Raw genomic sequence first — 22,693 nt, forward strand, 5'->3', positions numbered from 1 at the left:
TCTGTTTTATCGGGAACGTGTGTCGTTGTGAATAATGTTCAAATGTTCAAAGCTATATCATGTATACTAGACTTATAAATAATCATAAACATTTCAATATTCATATCAGTACTGTTTATTTTGCCGCATACTGTATTTGTAACAGTAGGTTCAGAAGAAAATATGATAGAAATCAGAAAGATGTCAAAAGACTAAAATAGTTTTTAAGGGGTAAATAAAGAAAAATAACGCAATAAAAAAACCGTGGTTAAAGTATACTAACTTGGGGACTGTAATCAGTTTCTCCTGCATCAAATTTAAAACTGTCTATCCCAGGATTCTGTTGAAGTTTCTTTAGCCTAGCAGACCACCATTCCGCTGCTTCTGAATTAGTAAAATCAATTTGGTATGAGTCATTACCGTTCCACCAACTGCCATTTGCTCTGCCATTTTGATCTAGGACGAAATATCCTGAAAAGAGTATATTACTTAAATAAAAAAATAGAAGATATAAAGAAATAATTTTAAAATGTTTGTTTTAAATTATATTTAATATAATTAGCTACATTTCTAGATCAAACCAATTTTTCAAAGTGTTAACCCAGAAAAATAGGTTGTATCTAGATCACGCCCTTGACTTTTGCCGTGTACAATCATTATAATTAATAACATTCCAAAGTTCTTATGGTAGGGGAGCCCAAGCGGGGATTTTTGCAGTTACTCAAGCGTGTCACATTATCACATGGGAAGAAACCTTGTACCCTGTAAATGTAGATACCTCTACCATATATTGACTCTTAATACAAGGGAGTTCATTAAAGGGGGTCCGAAAAAAAAATTTATCCTTAGAAAAACTCGAAATCGTCAAATTAAGATAAGGTAAGTTAAGTACATGCAAAACAGGGTATATTTCAAAAATCTGACGATTTGAGGCGTAAGGGCGTAAGTAAATGGACAAGTAACAAAGTTTCACAAAGAAAAGCGAATATTTCGCGAAATGAACGTCAGATCGTAAACCAACAAATACGTGTTCAATATTTCTCAAAAATCTATCGAATGATATCAAACGAGACCCCCAGCGGAGAGGGGTGGGGGTAAATTTAAAATTTTAAATACGAACCTCGAGATATTTCGCGAAATGAATATCAGATCGGAACACTGAAAAATATACGTATTGAATACTATTTAAAAATCTATGGAATGACTCCAAAAACAAACCCCCACGAAGATAGGGTGGGGGGGTACTTTAAAATCTTAAATAGGAGCCCCCATTTTTTATTGCATATTTGGAATCCTTACGTAAAAATAAGTACCTTTTATTCGAGACATTTTTACGAATTCTGTATAGATGGTGCTATAATCGGAAAAACAATTGTTGGAAATGGAAAATTAAACTAAAAAATGGAAAGCCCCCCACTCTATGGAAAACCAAACTTTTTTTGGTTTTAGGACCTACTCGTCACAACCCAATAGGTCCCCATAACGCTCGAGTAACTGCAAATTTAGCATACTTTCCTCCCCTACTATTATATTATTATGATTATCTACAAAAAACTTTGGTGTTTTTGGAATGAACGGAGTGAATGAAATTGAGCGAATTAAGAGACTGAAATTTAAAGACCCTCATACAAAAATAGTACTTAATACGACAAAAACAAAAACCTCTCAATGTTTTATGTTTAAACGTTACCTTTTTCTAAACCAATCTTGGAATTGTCTTGACAGTCACTATTCACGAAGGGATGTATCCATAAAGTGACCCTATAGCTCCAACTTTTTAGAGTTTTTATAGTATTGGTTATGTCTGGAAAAGTTGTTGGTGTAAATTCTTGAGCTCCGTAGCATTTCTATAATAAAAAAATACTAAAATGGTGGTATTATGCATTTAGTAGTAAGGCAATAGAAAAACAAAATAAAAATATTCTAACAATCGAATTACACCTAGAATCTCACCTCCCAATAATCATCAATTTCTATTTGTCCCTTTTCATACCCGTTATCTCTAATATCTTTCGCAAAGTCAAGTACGATTTCGTCGCTGATTTTCGTTTTGTATTTTGCCCATGTTGTCCAGATGGGTTCAGTTATCATTCGCTCATCTGGATATCCTATAAATGCATTTTAAATTAGTTATATTATTTAGTTTAAGTTTTCCATGAAGCGGACTAACATAACAATAACAAGACCAGTACCTGATGGTTTTCCCAAAAACGTCTTGACAGCGTGTACGTGCGCTTCTCTTGGATCATCTTTTATTACAATATCATATTCCAAAAAATTCTAAAAATTATATAAAAAAAAATATGTTGAACCCCTATTTATCTTTATTTTAAATAATGGTAATAAAATAAAATTAAAAAGTATCAAAGTATAAAAATTTTCCTAAATATTATGCAATTTAACGATCTTTTTCTGTTTTTGCAAGATAAGGTTAATAAAAATTATAAATATTCATTATAAATATATTTTTGAAGTTATGCTTCTTTACGATCGAGAGTGAAATTTTGTGCTAATGCCAGGCGCATGCGCACACAGACAGTATGTATTTCGTCGCTAATCTTTCAAGATATGTATGTATCAGCGCAAAAAAGTCATATTATATCATATAAAAGGATATATTAGTGTTCTTAATAAATGTATTATTTATTATAATTTTTGTGTCTTTGGATTTGTCTTCCTCGGGAATAAGATATTTTATAATAATAGTAAGTATATTTAAAGTATTTTTGTATACTTCACTTTTGTTCTTTTATTAATTTCAAATGACCGGGCTGGGCCTCGAACCAACTTGGCCGACCGATCGACTTTAAACACATCAATGTTAAATTGTTGCTACATTTAAACTTCACCTAACATATCCCTTCGCAATTTAATCATTTTATCACTCCACTCATCCTTCAAGTATTCTTTCAGCCGTATACATTCGTTGTTCCTATTTTTATTAAAACCTTTTTATACTTGGGTTGGTTGGTGTCACGGACTCCTCAAATTTTGTAATCCATTTTAAAAATAGTTCTAGGCTACCTAGACACCTGAAATTTTCAGGATAGCTTAGAACTAGCTAACAATGCAATATTTCATTGCTATTATACAGGGTGAAAATAATTAGTGGGGTGAAGCTCCGTAGATCCGTTATAGTAATGTGTAGCGATAAAACTTAATAACAAAAATTGTAGCGAACTTTGAGCTTCACATTACAAAATTAGTTAGAATGTTACAGGATGTTCGATAACATAGTGGCAGACCAAACTTTTGTTTTTTTAAAAAGAACACCCTGTATTTTATTTTATATTCAAAATCTTCGTAACTTTTCGATTAGAAAAATATAAAGGCTTGGTATGTTATACGGGGTATTTACAAAGTTATAACCAATTTTATATGAAAATCGTAACAAGTTTAACTACCTGTATAAATAAAAGCAAGCACAAGGTCAATGGTTTACTGACGTCATATTTTTTATTTTTTGTCAAAATTTTCGTAAATCGTTGTTTTCCTAATTTTCTTTATATTGAATACAGGGTGAGTCAAAACGCAAGTACATTATTTTCTCAGTAATTTTAAATATAACACCCTGTATTTTATATCATTATCGAAAAGTACCATTACCATACTTTAATTTTTGTATAACATTCCCTATGTGTAAATTTATTAGTTTTCGAGATATTTTCATTTTTTTAGAGCAGAATTATTAATAATTACGGGTCTAAATCTTTCCAAATTTTAAGTAAGCCATGACTGAATAATTGTCTAAAACTTACAATTTACGATTACTGATTATCAATCTGTAATCAAAGTTGGCTACAATTTTTGTTATTAACTTTTATTTACTATCTATTACTGATAACGGATCTACAAAGCTTTACCCCACTGACCAATCACACTGTATGGATAAATCGACTTTTTTTTTTAAATTTCAAACTATTTTAAAAATGTGACAAATGCAATGATATTTTAAAGTATGTTAATAAATCGATATCTACAAATTGATGGTGCCTCAGTGGCATTACACTGCAGATCGAGAGGTCCCCAGTTGGAAACCGGCTGTTGCGTATCTTTTTTTAATTGTTTTAATAAATAAAAATTAAAAGTTTATATTTAAAATTTTAATATACCATTTTAAACAACCGTGGTGTTATAAAAAATACTATTTTATACTAGTGTAATTTTTGGAGTCATAATTATAAATAACAGTTAATACACCTACTAAAAATTCATATTTTATAAGTTAATTATTCTTTCCAAATATGTTGTGTCCTATATGTACAATAACAAAACCGTGATATTATAAAAAGTACTTTTTTATTAGAGTGTAATTTGTGGAATTTTAAGCATGTTATCGATAAATCGTTTATCGTTAAATTATTTTATATTCTTTCCTATAAATAATAAAAAGGGTTTATAAAAAAGTTCTTTTTTATAAAAGTGTAATTATTTTTTAATCCCGAATTTCAGTTTCATATAACGTAGCTAGAATTGTGGCAATTTTATAGAATTTTGATAATGAAAATAACTAAGTAAAGACTAAGCACTTAGCCCTGATGGAACCATATTCATCTCTAATAACAATTTTAACAAACTCACATGGAATTCTTTTCTTATTGAGCGTCCACCACAGAACCTCACAAGGAACTCCAATATATGCTTTATTAAGACCAATAAATACCAATCAGTGTTTGTCTCTTCACGTATCTGTCTTATTTCTTCCTTTAATATTTTGTATATTATGAAAAATCTTCGTTGTTTTTCGTAAAATGATAATGATTGAATATAGGACTGGATCCCGCGTACCAAAAAAAGTTTATTAATAGCAAGCTGAAAATTTGTTAATAGCTTAACGGTGTCCAGTCAGACAAACTTTGATGTACGGGAACACTGGAACAGGGGAAGTTTTAATTATGGAACAGTTTAAAGGTTTACAACGTCAGACTACGAAAATGTCTCATGTATTTTGTCGGACAGAACTTCCAATTTATTTGTTACCCTTTCATTAAACTTACATGCAAAAATCAGACTGTATTATAATATAAAGTTGCTAAACAACCTGCTTGTTTTCACAAACATAAACTTCTCAGGATCACACGTTCCACAATTAAAATCACGTTCCATAATTAAAACTTCCCCTGTTTCAGTGTTCCCATACATCAAAGTTTGTCTGACATGACACCGTTAAGCTATTAACAAATTTTCAGCTTGCTGTTAATAAACTTTTTTTGGTACGCGGGATCCAGACCACAAATCTAAATACTTCAAAGATGATACAGTAAAATTTTCAAAAGGAAATATTTACCGCGACCAAAGATACAGCGAGTTAACCTTCGTCGGGCGGCATAGGTACAATTGTAACTTCTGAGTTTTCAAATTGTGATAACTTTTTTTTTTCAAAGAGGTAGAGACTTGAACTTTTGTGACATCTCTACATTTATCGACTAGATTATGTGAGCCGAATATTACAATAAAATTTTTACTCAGTTCCTAGAACGAGGCTTAAATAGTTCCTACCCCCATAAACGACGGCATAGGTACATTTGTACCTTGTACAGTTTTTTAAATAATTAATTTAAAAAACAATACGTTTTGTATTTAAATGATATCATATTTGAATCAAAATACAAAAATGAATGTTAGTGTGGGTTTTCGCAACACATACATATCGTTTTAGACATATAATGTTCGTCACAAGCAGGTAGAAAACATACTACACAAGTATTTCCCGTTTTACGCTGGTTTTTGTATTTCTAGTTTTTTCGTTCGTTTCGATAAACATGACAACTTCCGGTTAATGGAGTAGATCCGCGAATGCTGTGAGATACTTGAGCAGGAATATCTACAGCATACTCTGTTTCGACCAAGGACTATTTCTACAGCTCTAAGAATAAAATGACTCCTCATCTACATCCGGTTTTTACTTTGAAATTGAAATAAAGTCAACCAAATATCTTTAAAATGATCGTTCAAAAATTTCCTGCGTTAGTCCTTACCCTAAAACCTTACCTTAAAATTTGTGGAAAACCAGCTGTTTCCTTGTTTGCTTGCATATTTGTGGGTGAAATCTCTTATTTTTTCTAACTGTGTCTACTAGCCCTACTAACGTCATGTGCCATGAATTCAAGAATTTAGCGAATTCAAAACTGGTAAAAAAGTTATGTGTGGTAACATTCTACCCATAACCTTTATAAGATGTGACCAGATCCAAAACTGTTTGTTCGCCAACGTTAACTTGTCAGGAACCATATTATGCTGTTTTTACAATATAAAGATGATCTTGTAGGAGATAAGCGTTTGATGCATCACAAGCCAAAAATACTTTGATCCTATATTTAGCGAGTTTGGAAAGTTTTGTGTAAAATTTGTACGGCCTGTAAATGGAAACAATTGTTCGTCGGTGGTTGTGCATTGTGTTGGTTTGGAGCCTTGTTGCAAATGATTATTCAGCATTGTCTAGCTCAGATATACCAGAGTCTCATAATACACTCTACACAGCCGATATACCAGAGTCTCATAATACTACGATCGCTTCCTTTGCTGATGACGTAGCAAGACTTGCAACACCATCTGGACATACTCAGTGTATGGTACACAAAATGGCGAACAAAAGTAAACAAAACAAAATCATCTCAAATAAGCGATTCAACCGCCACAACACATGCGCACCTGTAAGAATGGAAAATGTACGAATACCAACAGTAACAGACGCTAAATACCTTGGCCACCATCTTGACCAACGTCTTACTTGGAAGAAACATATCCAGACCAAAAGAAGACAGCTAGACTTGAAATTCCGGCAAATATATTGGCTCCTTGGGCGCCAGATCAAAACTCAACATCCAAAACAAAATTCTTCTGTATAAAGCAATACTCAAACCTATTTGGTACTACGGACTACACCTCTGGGATTGTGCAAAGTCAACATCACTGAATATCATCCAATGATTTCAGTCTAAAGTTCTAAGATCAATAGTGGATGCACCATGGTACGTAAGTAATCAAACACTTCACGAAGACTTAAATATACCTTTCATCAGAGGAGAAATCCATCGAGCATTCGAATCACAAAACGAGCGTACCATTCTCCATGAAAATGAGTTAGTAAGGGAATTATTCCATAATGGCCTGCCACAAGGAGACTAGATAGAACCTGGCCTCAGGACCTATTTTAAAACTTAACATAAATAGAATAAGATGAGACATCATTGGAAGTCTCTTCTTCATGCCCAAAAACATGGAACAAATTTACTTAATACTCTTTTAATGATGTAGATTGTAAATAAATATAATTACATAAAAAAGCATTGTCTAGATATCTCGTATGAGTGCAGCTTTATCGTTTTTCTTGCGTTCTTCGCGGGTATTTTCGCTGTCAAATCATATAAATCGTAGCATGGTCGTGAAAGGATTACAAGTCATTGTAATCCAAACAGCTAAATGGGGATGAGATCTATGTTTCAAATTGAAATACAGTACAATATATACTCTTCCTAGAATTTGTCTAGGACCACTATTTTCAAGTTTATTGTTGTAGTAATTTCAATGATTTACGATAGATAAAAGCAGTCACGTCGCGTCATAGCGGCTTCTAATCTTTGTTTGTAAATCTGTACAAGAACAAATTACCGAAGATTTTTCTTTATTTATTGCAATATTCAACAATTCTTTACCAGTTATGCTAGTAACAAATAATAGCAGCTTAAAATTAACATATATTTCCCTTTAGATTAACGAATTTTTAAGAAAATATATAACAGGTACAATTTTCCCTATGCCGTCTGTTAGCGGTGTAAAATTATGCCGCTCGACAAAGGTTAAATTTGAAGAATCATCAAAATTGATTTTTCGCATTTTTGCATAAAATTTGATTTTTGAACATGTTCCACCAACTTTAGATAAAAATAAACTTCATAGTCGGATTCAACGACCTCGAAAACATAAAGAATGACCAAAATTGGCCATTCACCTGAAAGTTAATTTTCGTGGTCGGTAGGTATATCGTCATTTTAGGGGTTGCTGCCGCTTGCCTATAATGTTTAGTGTGTTGAGTAAATGTCTTGTTACATAGTAAATACTACTTCATTGTCTTTACAAAGAGATTCTAATTGTATCCGAATGTTTGCGGTCCATCCGATGAGTACTATAGTATAATTTCGTATAAGAAAATGTTTAGTTTTCTTCAAAATGATCATAATTAATATAATAATAATACTTTAATTGCTTTATAAGACCATGCAGAAAGCTGTGCTGTACTGTTTCCGACGGTCAGATGTGTACGAAAATTTTTGGGAAATACTCCAGCCTACAAAGTCATCTGGGGCCCGATAACACGTAGAGCTCAATCCTTTAGATACCTTAGGTATCTGGAATCAGTCAATTTTCCCTTTTGATGGAGTGTGAGCTGTATGGCTAAATCTGGATTTATTCAAAATATATACTAACCTTATGTCTATTAATATAAGGGCCTTCTAATTTGGCTATGAAGCAAACTCTATTTTTATTCGAAATATTTTGGTCAACATACAAAGGTACTTTAGAATTTAAATAGATATACAATCCTTTTGAGTTCAACCAGTAACGTTCAGCTACAGCAAAATTATCCAACTGATGTAGTACATACGCCTGATAACCTAAAATAGTAATTTTTAGTAATTAAACATTATTAAAAGAAAAGAAAGGATGGTTCAGATTTGATTACAGCACAGAGACTCTATTATGTCGCACATCTAGTTCAATTGTGCCACAACTGCGAAAAATTCGAATTTTGTGTTAAGGCTGTAAAATATTGCCTATATAATGCCCCATCTTATGCAATACAGCCTGAACTAAAATATTGTTTTGGATAAGTATAAAGTAAGTTACTTCGGTATTTCACTATAGGGTTTTTGGAGATTTTGAAAATGCAATATGGCCATAACTGGGAGATGTGGCGATAATATACACTGCCACAATACAACCGATGTAATTATTCAATACGTTCAATACGGCCACAACTGCAAAAATCAATTGATTTTTTCATTATATTGCCGCCGTATCTCCTCGGTATCATTTTATAAATGACTTTCTTCACAATTTTAATAAATTGTAATAAGATCCAGCGAATAACTGTATAATTTGCTACCTAAATTGTAATTTTGAAGCCAGTCATTCTCAAAATAAATTATTTACAGGGCATAACGCGTTTGCTACAGAATATTTTGCTCATTTCTCGAGAATATTGTGTTTTGCACTTGTGGCACTATTGAACTAGGTGTGCGATGTGTTTATACGTATTTCGGAATAACCGTTTCCCCATCGGAGCACCTGGGTAGAGGCACTGAACTGAAATCAAATCCTTTCATCGTTTCCGGGTAATTATCAAAATAAATACCAAAGATGCAACTAGCACCATCTATGAATCAAAAGTCTAATAAGTCAAGAAATAAAATTCGAAATTATTTATCCTTTGAGCTTTTTAAGTTGGAAAAATAAAGCATAACAGAGTGGCGAAATACTTGACAAGAGAAATCTAAATTGCATTTCACTTCCTGTCATTCACCGTGATAATAATTTTAGCGAACTATTTCCTTTAATATCCACCAAAGGTGAATAAACTATAAACTAAAAGAAAAGAAAGGATGGTTCAGATTTGATTACAGTACAGAGCCTCTACTTTGTGTTGTTCTGAGGCTATTTCCTTGTGGCATTTTTATAATCAACTATTTTTATTGGGAATAAGCTACAATTTTACCAAAAAAATGATTTTATTAACGTTTCGAAGCCCAAATCGGGTTTCGTTGTCAAAATACAAAATACTAATAATTTAAAAAATCATTTGTTTTTGGAAAATTGTGGCTTATTCCCATTAAAAATAGTTGATTACTCTACTATGTGGCTTATACGTATTCCGGAAAAACCGTTTTCTCATCGGAGCACCTGGGTAGAGGCACTAAACTGAAATCAAATCCTTTTATCCTTTCCGGGTAATTATCAGTAGTAATTGCACAAGAGCTCTAAAATTATTGAATTTTTACCGACTGACACTTTGACAGTTTTAATTATGTCAAAGTGTCACGCGGACAAAAATTCTATATTAATTTTAGAGATCGAGTGCAATTTGTTGCGATTATTTCATGAATAAAACTGTTCAACACCAAAATTTTATTGTAATTTATTTATGTCAGTACAAATTAGTACAATTAAACACACAGTTGTTATAAATATTAATTTGACGGTTGAAAGTCATCACTTTTATAATTTTTAAAACATGAATTGTCATTAATGTCACTGAATGTATTTTTTCGTAGCAACGAAGGGCATCTGACGTAATATACTTGACGACGGGAAATTATGAAAAATTATCGATTTAGTTTAGATTTATGTAGCTTTCTATTGGTCAGAATCTCCTATGAATGAAATAATCAAAATAATTACCAAAGATACAACTAGCACCATCTATGAATCAAAAGTCTAATAAGTCGGGAAATAAAATTTATTTATCCTCTGAGCTTTTTAAGTTGGAAAAATAAAGCATAAGAGAGTGGCAAAAACGGCCAATAAGTGTTCAAAAACAACCACAGTTTGTTCAAAATGCAAGTATGTATGCGGTAAGCACAGCAAGAAGTAATAAATGTTTCTGTATCCTACGATGATTTGAATTCCACTGAAGACGAAGACTCCGGGTAAATTATAAATTCGTATCTTTCAACTGTTCCAAACGTCTAGTACTATTATAAAAGTGTTATTTTTAAATTAGTTTAAATAAAGAAGCACGTTTTCAATTAATTTATGTGTGGACATTTATTGACCCTCTTTGGCCCTTGTTGTTTGTTCTAAAAGGTTGGTCCTGCGAGGGTTAGTACTGCATCATCAGCATACACTTAGGGCCGGTATTTCCAACCTCACTTAAGCCAAAGCTTACGTTAAGCCTTTGCTTAAGCTTAGATGCCTGTATTTCTACTTCAATTTGAGGCTTAAACCAAATAATTTTAAGCTCGCGCGGGAGTTGGTTTAAGCCTTTGCTTAAGATTTGTTTTCTGTTTTTTGAGGTTATTGTTCTATAGATTATTAATTATAGAGTTGTTTTGAAAACCAACTTTTAAGTAATAACGTTATTATTGGATTATTAAATAATAATCTATTAATTTATTAATCGTAATAACGATTATTAAAATTCTTACTACTTTTGGAAGGTGTAGGCAAATGAAAATTGTTTATTTCTACAATGCTTGGTAGGTATATTTATTTTACAAAAATAAACTTACATTCTAATTTGACATTTTAAGGAATATATCCAATAAACAAAATTACAAAGACGGATCTATTGCTTATGCAAAATAACAATAAAAATATAACCAGAGAAAATATAGACCATAAACTAAAAACACATGTACCATGTACACAAAATTAAGTGAAGTAAAAATAACATTGATACAGATGACAAGATAAAATTAAATGTCAACAGTAGTGGTTTTTACCTCAGAACAGTTAGCTCTGGCACTTTGACGTATTCAGAGGTACCAAACCAATTAACTTTACAGCTGAGCATCAGTTTAGTTAAGAGAATGATGGAAATACGGCACCCAGCTTAAGCTTCTCCTTAACTTTTGACACAGGCTTAGCTAAGCAAAAGCTTAAGTAGCTATTGAAATACCGGCCCTAAGCGTCAGGGAATATTATACTTTAGGTTTTCTATTACCCGGTCAAACACTAACGAAAATAACTAAAGACTCACTAATCCCTGATGGAATCATATACATCCCTAGCAATTCTCCCTATTCCACGAATATACGACTGATTTGGATTATCTAGACAACGAATACTTTACTATGCAAAATATGAAGAACGAAAGTAAATTGCAAATTACATTGTTATTTAGTGGAATAATTATTAGAGCCATTTACTTTCGTACTTATTATGCTGTACACTAAAAACAAAGCATAACAGAGTGGCGAAATACTCGACAAGGGAAACCTAAATTGCATTTCACGTCCTGTCATTCACCGTGATAATAATTTTAGCGAACTCTTTCCTTTAATATCCACCAAAGGTGAATAAAGTATAAACTAAAAGAAAAGAAAAGTTGGTTCAGATTTGATTACAGTACAGAGCCTCTACTATGTGTATATTTCGAGTATTTCGCCACTCTGTTATGCTTTATTTTTCCAACTTAAAAAGCTCAGAGGATAAATAATTTCGAATTTTATTTCCTAACTTATTAGACTTTTAAACATTATTAATATTAATTAGGCTCAGTCACACTAACTATCAGATGTATCTGTTTCCTGAAAAGTGTTTTGTGAAAATAAAAAATCTCAAGAATTAACAACTACATATTTTTGTAAATGCGAGGTCACTATACAACCAAGGGGCGCACATTAGAATATCTAAGCAAATATAAAAAAATGGCTGCAGATATACAATATGTCCCACTAAGTTGGACCCATATGGAAAACTGTTTTATTATTATTTTTACGAAAAAAATGATTCTTCATAAAAAGTTCTGCATAGTCTAAAACCTAACATTCAACCATCAGGTATCAAATTTTGTCAATATTATACGATTTATGTGAAAAAATATAAATTTCGCTCAAGACTAAAGTACCTTTATATTTAACAAAATAGAAAATTGGTATTACGATAAGTTATAAGGAATTAAAAACTAGGTTCTAATATGCAATTACATGCTTCTAATAAAAAAGAAATTTTCTCAGATTACAGATATCCAACATAATTTTTATTCATTACCAATACGATAACTCTTTTATTATTAATTTAACGACAGAAAGTTATTCTTCATACAAAGCTCTGCATGATCTAAAACCTAAGATGCAACTATAATTATATCAAATCAATTTCATACGAGGCGTGTCAAAAATATGAATTTCTCTCAAGAGTAAAGTACCTTTATAGTTCACAATATTTCAATTAGAAGAATGTAATTGCATATTGAAATACAGTTTTTAATCTTAAACAACTCTTTATAATACCAATTTTCAATATTGAGAAAAATAAAGGTGTGTACTTTACTCTAGAGCGAAATTCAAATTTTGTAACATACCTCGTATAAAATTTATAAAATTTGATACGATGCCGATGCCATCTTAGCTTTTAGACCATGGCAAGCTTTTTATGAATAATAACTTTTTTCGTAAAATGAATAATAAACGAGTTATCATAGCTGTAACAAATAACAATGTTGTACTAAATAACAATGATGTTGGGTATGGGTAATTTGAGAAAAATTTCTTTTTCAACTAGAAAGATATAATTACATTTTAGAACATAGTTTTAATTTCAAATAAAAAAACAAAAATTGGGAGTAATTAGATTTTAATGGAGAGGTCATTTAGCGGGTTTCTCTGTCCAAATATCCTGGACCTATTGTCAACGGGTCTAACCAACATTCACAAGAAATTCGTTCAAGCATCGAAAGACACTGTAAGAATTAGAACAGTTAGGTGTTATGTATTTCTTATACTCCTATACAATGTGGAAAGCTACAAAAAAGAAACTCATTAGGAAGTTAAAATGTGAATCTAGAGACGCGTTGTCAGAGTGTCCTGGGCGGATAAAGTAACAAATCAGGCACCGCGTAAATAACTTAATATTGATTCTAAATTATATTTACTCTAACGAAGAGAAAACCTGAGTTCCTTGGCCAAGATTCTAAAGGCACAAGGTATGAGCGTTGTAGAACTAAGACGACAGATGAAAGGAGGTACCAATTCCAGCAAAGAAGTGCTAAATCAAATAAATAAGACGATCACAAAGGCAATAAGAAAAGACATAAGAAACTACAATGTAGAAAAAACAAAACAAGCAATAGAGCAAAATAATAACATGAAAGTTTTGAAGAAAAGCGTACAAAAAGGAAAAATAGAAATCAACAAACTAAGAAACAGAACTGAAAAAGAAACTACAAACAGAGATGAAATATTAACAATAGTCGAAGAGTTCTACACAGCGTTGTACAAATCAAAAAACAAAAGATGACAATACGCAACCTCCAATGACAGTAAAAACTGGGGTATTAAATCAAGGATCAGATTTAATGCCCGATATAACAAAATCAGAAATCAAAGAGGCTCTGAAGAAAATGAAAAATAATCGAACCCCAGGCGAAAATGGAATAGTATCAGAAGCACTAAAAATTGGAGGAAATATACTACTTGAAAAAATTAAGCTACTTTTCAATACCTGCCTTCACAACGCCAATATTCCAACAGACTGGAACAACGCTACTATGATTCTATTACACACAGCAGGAGACAAAGCCAATTTAGAGAATTACAGACCGATTAGCCTCCTCAGCCATTTATATAAGTTATTTACGTGAATAATAGTTAAGAGAATGGAAAGAAAGTTAGAGACTTATCAACCAAGAGAACAGGCAGGATTCCGAAAAAGTTACGGAACAAATGACCATCTACAAAGTATAAAAACCCTAATAGAGAAAATAGTGGAATACAATAAACCTCTAGTTCTAGTTTTTATCGATTTTCATAAAGCCTTTGACATAGTTGAGCTTAGCAAAATATTACAGGCGCTTAAAGAATGCAGGCTAGATTATAGGTATACAAAATTATTACACAAAATATACTTACAGGCAGCAACCACTGTCAAATTACATACTAACAGTAATCGCATAAAAATAGAACGGGGGGTTAGACAAGGAGACCCAATGTCACCTAAACTTTTTAATACGGTCTTAGAACATGCCTTTAAGAGTTTGGATTGGATGACAAAGGGAATAAAAATAGATGGAGAATACCTAAACAACTTACGTTTCGCCGATGATATAGTCATAGTAGCTGAGGATCTAGGTATGGCAAAAGAGATGGTACAAGAACTCGTTGTGGCTACAGAAAATGTAGGTTTATATATAAACATCTCGAAAACAAAAATAATGACAAATTTGGTACCCAACCAGAACATCAGTATTGTTGGGAAGGAAATAGAACTCGTAGATAGATGTAAATACCTGGGACATGAAATTACGATTGGCAGGGATAACCAGACTCATGAACTGAAGAGAAGAATAGGTCTTGGGTGGGCAGCATTTGGAAAACTGAGAGAAACTTTTAAAAGTGAGTTGCCCACATGCCTAAAGAGAAAGGTATTTGATCAGTGCGTCCTCACAGTCTTGACGTACGGATCAGAAACACTCACCTTAACAAAAGCCTCGGCTACCAAACTAAGAGTCACGCAGAGAAGAATGGAGCGGTCAATGTTAGGAATAACTCTGCGAGACAAAATCAGAAACGAAGAAATCAGGAGAAGAACAAAGGTGACTGACGTCATCGAGAGGATAGCCAGGTTGAAGTGGAGATGGGCAGAATAGTCAGAATGACAGATGGGCGATGGACGAAGAGGTTATTGGAATGGAGGCCAAGAGAAGACAAGAGAAGCGTCGGTCGACCGCCTACAAGATGGACTGACGACTTAAGAAGGGTAAATAAAAACTGGATGAGAGCGGCGCAGAATAGATGGGGTTGGAAACGAGGGGAGGAGGCCTATGTTCAGCAGTGGACTTTTGAGGCTGGATGATGAGCGTTGTATGAGTTCCTACAGTTTATACTACAGGGAAATATAGTAGGACGAAGAACCGTGGGAAGTAGTAGAATTTCTTGGCTGCGAAATCGTCGTGAGTGGTTCGAAATGACATTGTTCTAATAAATCATTCCGTGTAGTAGTTTAGAAGGTGCAAAGCCATGTTGGCCAACAGTCTCCAAAGGAGACGCTGAATGCAAGAATAATAAGAAGAATATAAAAGATAAACGCAGTTTTTGTTTATATTCGATTCAGAGTTGGACCACCATCTCCATATAGCTATTTCAGCATCCTCATGCCTCCTCAGTGAAGCTATAAGAAGAATATAGTTATGTAGACATTTTAGGTTGCAATTAATTTTTTTTTAGTTTTATGTTTCAAAATTTTACTTAGTGTCACGTATGTTGTTGGAAATACAGCCAAAATTACGAGTATATTGGTTATAGATCTGAAGTGGTTTACTTAAACCGAATTTTTGAAACCATCTTCCGTAACCGACCATTTAAATAAAAAAATAATATTATTTGCAGTTGATAAGGTGCAAGAAGCTTTTTGATAAAAAGTTGGAAATCACAAACAAATATTTTCAAAAAAATACTTGCTTTCAATTTCCAATTTCTCTATGGGCCAGCTTTGTTTCTTTCTCTCCGGGCCTCCATACCAGTGGACACCCTCTTCAAAATCGAAGCAGTCTTGAAAAACACTCGTCAAATTATTTGTTTCCCATTTGATGTGAAATCCGTCTTCAGATTGTTTTACTGAAAAATCAGCATCTCCAACTTGACAGGATTCTTGTCCGTAACAATTAATATTGGTGAAGTCTATGCCAACTCCGATTGTTCCTTTCAGTTTTTTTTCTTCTTCTGAAAAAAAAGTTACTGAATGAAAACATTGCGAGAATAATTATTTTAAACAGTTATAGTCGTTAGTTTGTGATATTTAATAAATAGATACCCTTGGATCAAATAAGATCAACCCTTTTTCTATTATTTTACTTAGTTTATACTACAGGAAATCAAACGTGCAGGCACCAGTAAATATTGCAAAGGTTATCTACGTAATTATCGGAAACGTTTTTGATTCCTGGAGCAGATTTAAACTCAGATAATAGTTCTATAATATCTTAAAAACTAAAAAGTACACTTATAGTCGAGGAAATGAAGCTGGAAAATGGTAAAAACTCGCAATTTTTTCGTCCAACATCGATTTGTACAAAAATTTGGGATTAGGCCCATTTCACCCTCTAGTTTATTTTCTATATTGAGCCGTTGTACGCTTTTGGTTTTTTAAGGGTGAAAATCACCCCTAATTGTAAAAAAATTATAAAATAACATTTTAAACTTTAATATTGTCAACATTCGCTTCTTCTTAGTTACATAATGAATGTTTTGTGCTTTAAGATATAATATCACAATATTTCAACCCTTAAAACCACCCTTGTTGGAGCTATATATGAAAAGTTTACTTATCCTAAAACAATAATTTCGGCTTGCATCAATTTACATAAAAATTTGGGGTTAAGATCATCTTACCCTGTACTTCATATTCTATATCATGCTCAAGGGCGTTGATTATTTTTAGGGGTGTAAACTACCCTTATTGTCAAAAATTATATAAAAACATTGTAAACTTTAATATAGGTAAAATTTGGTTTTGACTGGTTTAATAATGATTGTTTTATGCTTTAGGATATAATATCATAATATTTCTATCCTTAAACACCACCCTTAATAATATTGCACTTTTTATAAGTAGACAATTTAAGGGATCTATACAGAAAAAAACTAAAATTAAAGAATCACAAAAACATTTATTTACACAAAAATACGAATTTACAGATATATATAAAAATACGCATACAAATAGTTTTTTAGTCATCCAGTATACGAAGCGGCTCTGTGGTATTATACAGGTACATTGAAAATGCTCTATAAGAGGACTATTCGAATTTTCGAAAAAAAAAAATTAGTTTTATAAACATAGCTCCCTCATTTTTGGCGGTAAAAAGTTTTTTCAATAATAGTTTTGTAGAATTTTTGAAGAGTAATAAGACTGTGTCATTTAAATTCCGAAAGATCCCTTACTTTTTAATTGCGGTGAGTTTAAAGTGCTCGAATAAGGGGATGTTTGCTCGTAAATATATGTTTTAAACAGCTATATCTCGCTAACTGTTCACTGTAATGGAAATCTATGCATAAGGAAATTTTAGCTTTTAAAAACTACAATTCAGTAGTCTATCATTTTTTTCGTATCTCCAGTATTTTCGTAGATATTTTGAAGAAAATGATAAAAAATACAAAATTTCAAAAAATAAATTTTTCTTTATACACCAATTTTTCTAAAATTAGGCCATTTAAATAGGTCAAACTTCTTGGTTGCATTGATAATATATTATATAAATATAAAAGGTATTACAGAAAACCAATTTTTAGTTACAAGGGTAGTTAGTGGGTTGTTTTCACTGTTTTTTCTTTCGTAGAGAAAAACAGGTACCGATATTTTTTTGATCATAAGTTGCTCAATTTTTATGCTAGAAACTTTATATTATTTTTTTGAAAAATCTTATTGTATGTTTGAAAAAACATCAGGTAAGTTTTCCTAGAAAAGTGCAAAGTTTTCCCGTTATTTGGCTTTGATTATTTTAAATTATGCATTTGAGGATAAAAGCTAACATTTAACATGCCGTATCTCGGTTTGTATTGGTCGTAAAAATATTATAGAAAAACAGCTTCGTTTGTGTTACTAAAAAATACAATTTTGATGCCTACAGTTTTTTTGACTAAATTCATATTTTTCGAGTTATTGTCAAAAAACCCTCTAAAAAAGTCGATTTTTCCGTCAAAAAACTGTTACTTTCAACCACGAATAACTCGAAAAATATTAGTTTTACGAAGAAAATGTAACAAAAATTTTTTTCCTAAAATTACTTTTTACATCAATTTACATGGTTAAAATGTAATAAAAAATTCCCACCCCCGAGATGGGGTGGCAACTACCCCCAAGGTGTTAGCGTACAGCAGCATGATATAGAAAATGATCCTTGGACTATTCCCTACCTTCTGTGAAAATTTCAAGTAAATCCATGCTGGACGAAAAAATTGCGAGCCAAAATGCTTCATTTCCTCGACTATTACATTAATTTGTAACTTAATTACGTTTATATATATAATAAAAAAAAACAGTTACACAAATGCTGAATGAAAAGCTACAAAGTACTAATACAAACGATGAAAATGTTGAAATAGCATGGGAGGCAATTAAACAGCCATAATTGAGATCGACAAAGAAAAATGCAAAAATAAAAGGTCAACTAAAAGACAATGCTGAATTACACTCGAAATCTTGACATTGAGTGTTTAATTTTATCTATATAACTGACAAAATTTCCAAAGATTGGTTAATTTCATCTTTGTAAATCTACATAAAAAGCTAAATAAAATAAAAATGTATACTATTTTTATTCAGTTGCAATGCGAAGGCAAAACAATCTTATTTTTCACTTAGAACAGGGAGCGCATTCCAGCACTCTGAATCGACGATTTTCGACTCTTATTGGAGTCTCATCGGAGGGGCGTAGGCCTGATGCTCTCTGCTCGAAGTGACCAAACCATGAAAGTTTATCCCCACATTGAAACTGACGTGTCTGGATTAGGCGACTAGCGTCATCTGGCAATTGAAAGGTAAAGTTTTCAATTATAATAGCAACATCAATAATATTGAAAAATATTAAAAATATTACTAAAAGATTTTTAAATTGAAAACTTATTGGTCCATTTCCCTGGTAACACCTCCAATGCTTCTAAAATTTGCAAGCCAGATGGATGCTGCAGTGAAGACAAAGGGAGGGAATTCTAAACAGTTGCAATACACAACCCCCCGTCTGCAGCTTGGTAAAGTTTCAACAGAAAATGGACTTAGTTACTCTATAGGAGTAATACTAATATAAAATAAAATAAAAATGTAGACCATATTTATTCAGTTGCAATGCGAAGGCAAAATAATCTTATTTTTCACTTAGAACAGGGAGCGCAGTCCAGCACTCTGAATCGACGATTTTCGACTCTTATTGGAGTCATCATCGGAGAGGCGTAGGCCTGCTGCTCTCTGCTCGAAGTGACCAAAACCATGAAAGTTTATCCCCACATTTCAACTGACCTGTATGGAGCAGGCCTACGCTTCTCCGATGATGACTCCAATAAGAGTCGAAAATCGTCGATTCAGAGTGCTGGAATGCGCTCCCTGTTCTAAGTGAAAAATAAGATTGTTTTGCCTTCGCATTGCAATTGAATAAAAATGGTATATATTTTTATTTTATATTAGTATTACTCCTATAGAGTAACTAGGTCCATTTTTCGTTGGAACTTTACCAAGCTGCAGACGGGGGTTGTGAATTGCAACTTTTTAGAATTCCCTCTCTTTGTCTTTCATAAGTTTTCAATTTAAAAATCTTTTTAGTAATATTTTTAATATTTTTCAATATTATTAATGTTGCTATTAAGATTGAAAACTTTACCTTTCAATTGCCAGATGACGCTAGTCGCCTAATCCAGACACGTCAGTTTCAATGTGGGGATAAACTTTCATGGTTTGGTCGCTTCGAGCAGAGAGCAACAGGCCTACGCCTCTCCGATGATGACTCCAATAAGAGTCGAAAATCGTCGATTCAGAGTGCTGGACTGCGCTCCCTGTTCTAAGTGAAAAATAAGATTAATTTGCCTTCGCACTGCAACTGAATAAAAATGGTATACATTTTTATTTTACTTTTATTTTATTTTTTTTTATTTTATTTTATATTAGTATTACTCCTATAGAGTAACTAGGTCCATTCTCCGTTGGAACTTTACCAAGCTGCAGACGGGGGTTGTGTATTGCAACTTTTTAGAATTCTCTCCCTTTGTCTTTACTGCAGCATCCATCTGGCTTGCAAATTTTAGAAGCCTTGGAGGTGTTACCAGGGAAGTGGACCAATAAGTTTTCAATTTAAAAATCTTTTAGTAATAGTTTTAATATTTTTCAATATTATTAATGTTGCTATTAGGATTGAAAACTTTACCTTTTAAAAAGCTAAATGCTGATAACTACAACGAATACCGTAACATCAATATTATAAGTTCTGTTTTAAAAATATTTTTAAACATTTTTCAAGTTCGTATGTACAACAAATAAGAAGAGATTTTGAGAATATACCGTTTGATTTCAGAATTGGAATGGTGTACGTGAAGCTTTGTTTAGCATAAAATAGTTAAAAAGGGATAATGTGTCCGTAGATGTTTTTGCGTATTTTAGTGATTCTTCTTCTTTATGTGCCATCTCCGCGACGGAGGTTGGCAATCATCATGGCTATTCTGATCTTAGATGCTGCTGCTCTGAGTAGATTGGTTGATGTGCATCCGTACTATTCCCTCAAGTTACGCAACCGTGAGATTCTTCTTCTTCCTACACTTCTCTTGCCCTGAATTTTCCTCTGTATAATTAATTGAAGTATGTTGTATCTCTCATTACGCATAACATGCCCCAGGTATTGCAGCTTTCAGGTCTTCATGGTTTCCAATATTTCCAGTCTTTTGTTGACTATTCTCATGACTTCGTTGTCTGTCACATGCTCGGTCCTTGATATCTTCAGGATTCTTCTATACACCCACAGTTCAAATGCTTTCAACTTTTTAGTAGTCGACGCGTTAAGTGTCCATGCTTCTATCCCGTAAAGCAGAGTCGAGAAAATATAAAACCTTGCCAGCCTAACTCTCGAGTCTAATTTCAGTTCTCTTGCACAAAGTACCTTTCTCATTTTATTGAAGTTTGTTCTTTCTTTCTCTATGCGAACTTTTTATTACACTATTTTAGTGGTTACAAGAAGGCTATTTATACCATACAATATTAAAACCTTATCAAAATACTGAGAATATAAGATATTAATGAGCGAGATTATAATAATAATTGAGATTTACTTTAAATTAAGATGTACCAATTTACTGGTATCAACAATTAAAATAATAGCAAACGGAGATATGGAAGAAGAATATGAACTATACTAACACACTACTGGAACAGTTAAAGTGCTTGATACATCCGCAAATGAATCCCAACCAGAACAAGGTGTCAGACAAGGATTTATACTGTCTCCACAATTATTTAGCATATATCGGGAGCATATTATGAGAATAATTTTTGAACGATGGGAAAAGGCCATCTTAATAAATGACTGAAAAATAAAAAATCTATGTTTTTGCAGATGACACAGCCCTTCTTGCAAATAGTCAAGAAGAGGTAGTTGATCTGGTTAAAAACGATAGTAAAATGTTTGGTGTATAGTTAAACATCTCAAAGACAAAAATCATGATAGTGGAAAGACTATATTTATATAACAACCATATTTTTAGAAGATATATTTCCTTGTCCTTTTAAGTAATACTGGTTTAATAAAAGAAGATTTCTAGGGATATAGGTAAAAAAATTTATTACTCTACTTTTTTTAATAAATTAATATATCTAAATTTTAGGTATTTCTCAAAATTCTACTTACTCTGATTTACTTCAATGGCCAATCCATTTGAACTTGGTTTGAGAATTATTTCATTTACTGTAGAACATTGAACTAAAACTTGATTCACTCCAACCAGTAGAATTGCAATTAAAATCGCTCTCCAACCTATAAATATTAGTTTTGACATTAGTTAAATACATTTTAAGATATAAAGAAAAATATTAGATCTGGATCCCGCGTATGAAAAAAAAGTTGATTAATAGCAAGCTGAAAATTTGTTAATAGCTTAAGGGTGTCTAGTTGGACAAACTTTGATATATGGGAACACTGGAACAGGGGAAGTTTTAATTGTGGAACAGGTTAAAAATTTGGAACGGCCACACCACGAAAACGGCACATGTATTTTGTCCGACAGAACAGACTTAAACTTTCCGAACAGAGATTAAACCCTCAAGCAAAAATCAGATTGCTATTTATCACCAAATGGGCGCTTTAACGAGTTTAACATGTAGAATATGTCAAATGACAGGAATTATGACAGGTGATAAATAGCAGTCTGATTTTTGCATGAGAGTTTAAATTCCTGTTCGGAGAGTTTAAGTCTGTTCTGTCGGACAAAATAAATGTGCCGTTTTCGTGGTCTGACCGTTCCAAATGTTTAACCTGTTCCACAATTAAAACTGCCCCTGTTCCAGTGTTCCCATATATCAAAGT

The 22,693-nt window shown here is 32.4% G+C and overlaps 1 protein-coding gene across 3 annotated transcripts in view; it reads right to left on the reverse strand.

Annotated features, from left to right (window-relative positions):
• The window catches only part of LOC114325880 (myogenesis-regulating glycosidase), a 128,795-nt gene that overhangs the window by 22,018 nt on the left and 84,084 nt on the right, over nt 1-22,693 (reverse strand). For all 3 annotated transcript variants that reach the window (XM_028274015.2, XM_028274012.2, XM_028274014.2), the window contains exons 2-8: nt 22,019-22,144; nt 16,098-16,358; nt 8,407-8,594; nt 2,172-2,259; nt 1,933-2,087; nt 1,670-1,826; nt 263-450 (exon numbers count right to left, since the gene is read on the reverse strand). In XM_028274015.2, the coding sequence (XP_028129816.2) occupies nt 263-450; nt 1,670-1,826; nt 1,933-2,087; nt 2,172-2,259; nt 8,407-8,594; nt 16,098-16,358; nt 22,019-22,144 (1,163 nt within the window). The remainder of the gene's footprint in view (nt 1-262; nt 451-1,669; nt 1,827-1,932; nt 2,088-2,171; nt 2,260-8,406; nt 8,595-16,097; nt 16,359-22,018; nt 22,145-22,693) is intronic.

Source organism: Diabrotica virgifera, chromosome 1 (genome assembly GCF_917563875.1).
Source record: "Diabrotica virgifera virgifera chromosome 1, PGI_DIABVI_V3a".
Classification (NCBI taxonomy): Eukaryota; Metazoa; Arthropoda; class Insecta; order Coleoptera; family Chrysomelidae; genus Diabrotica; species Diabrotica virgifera.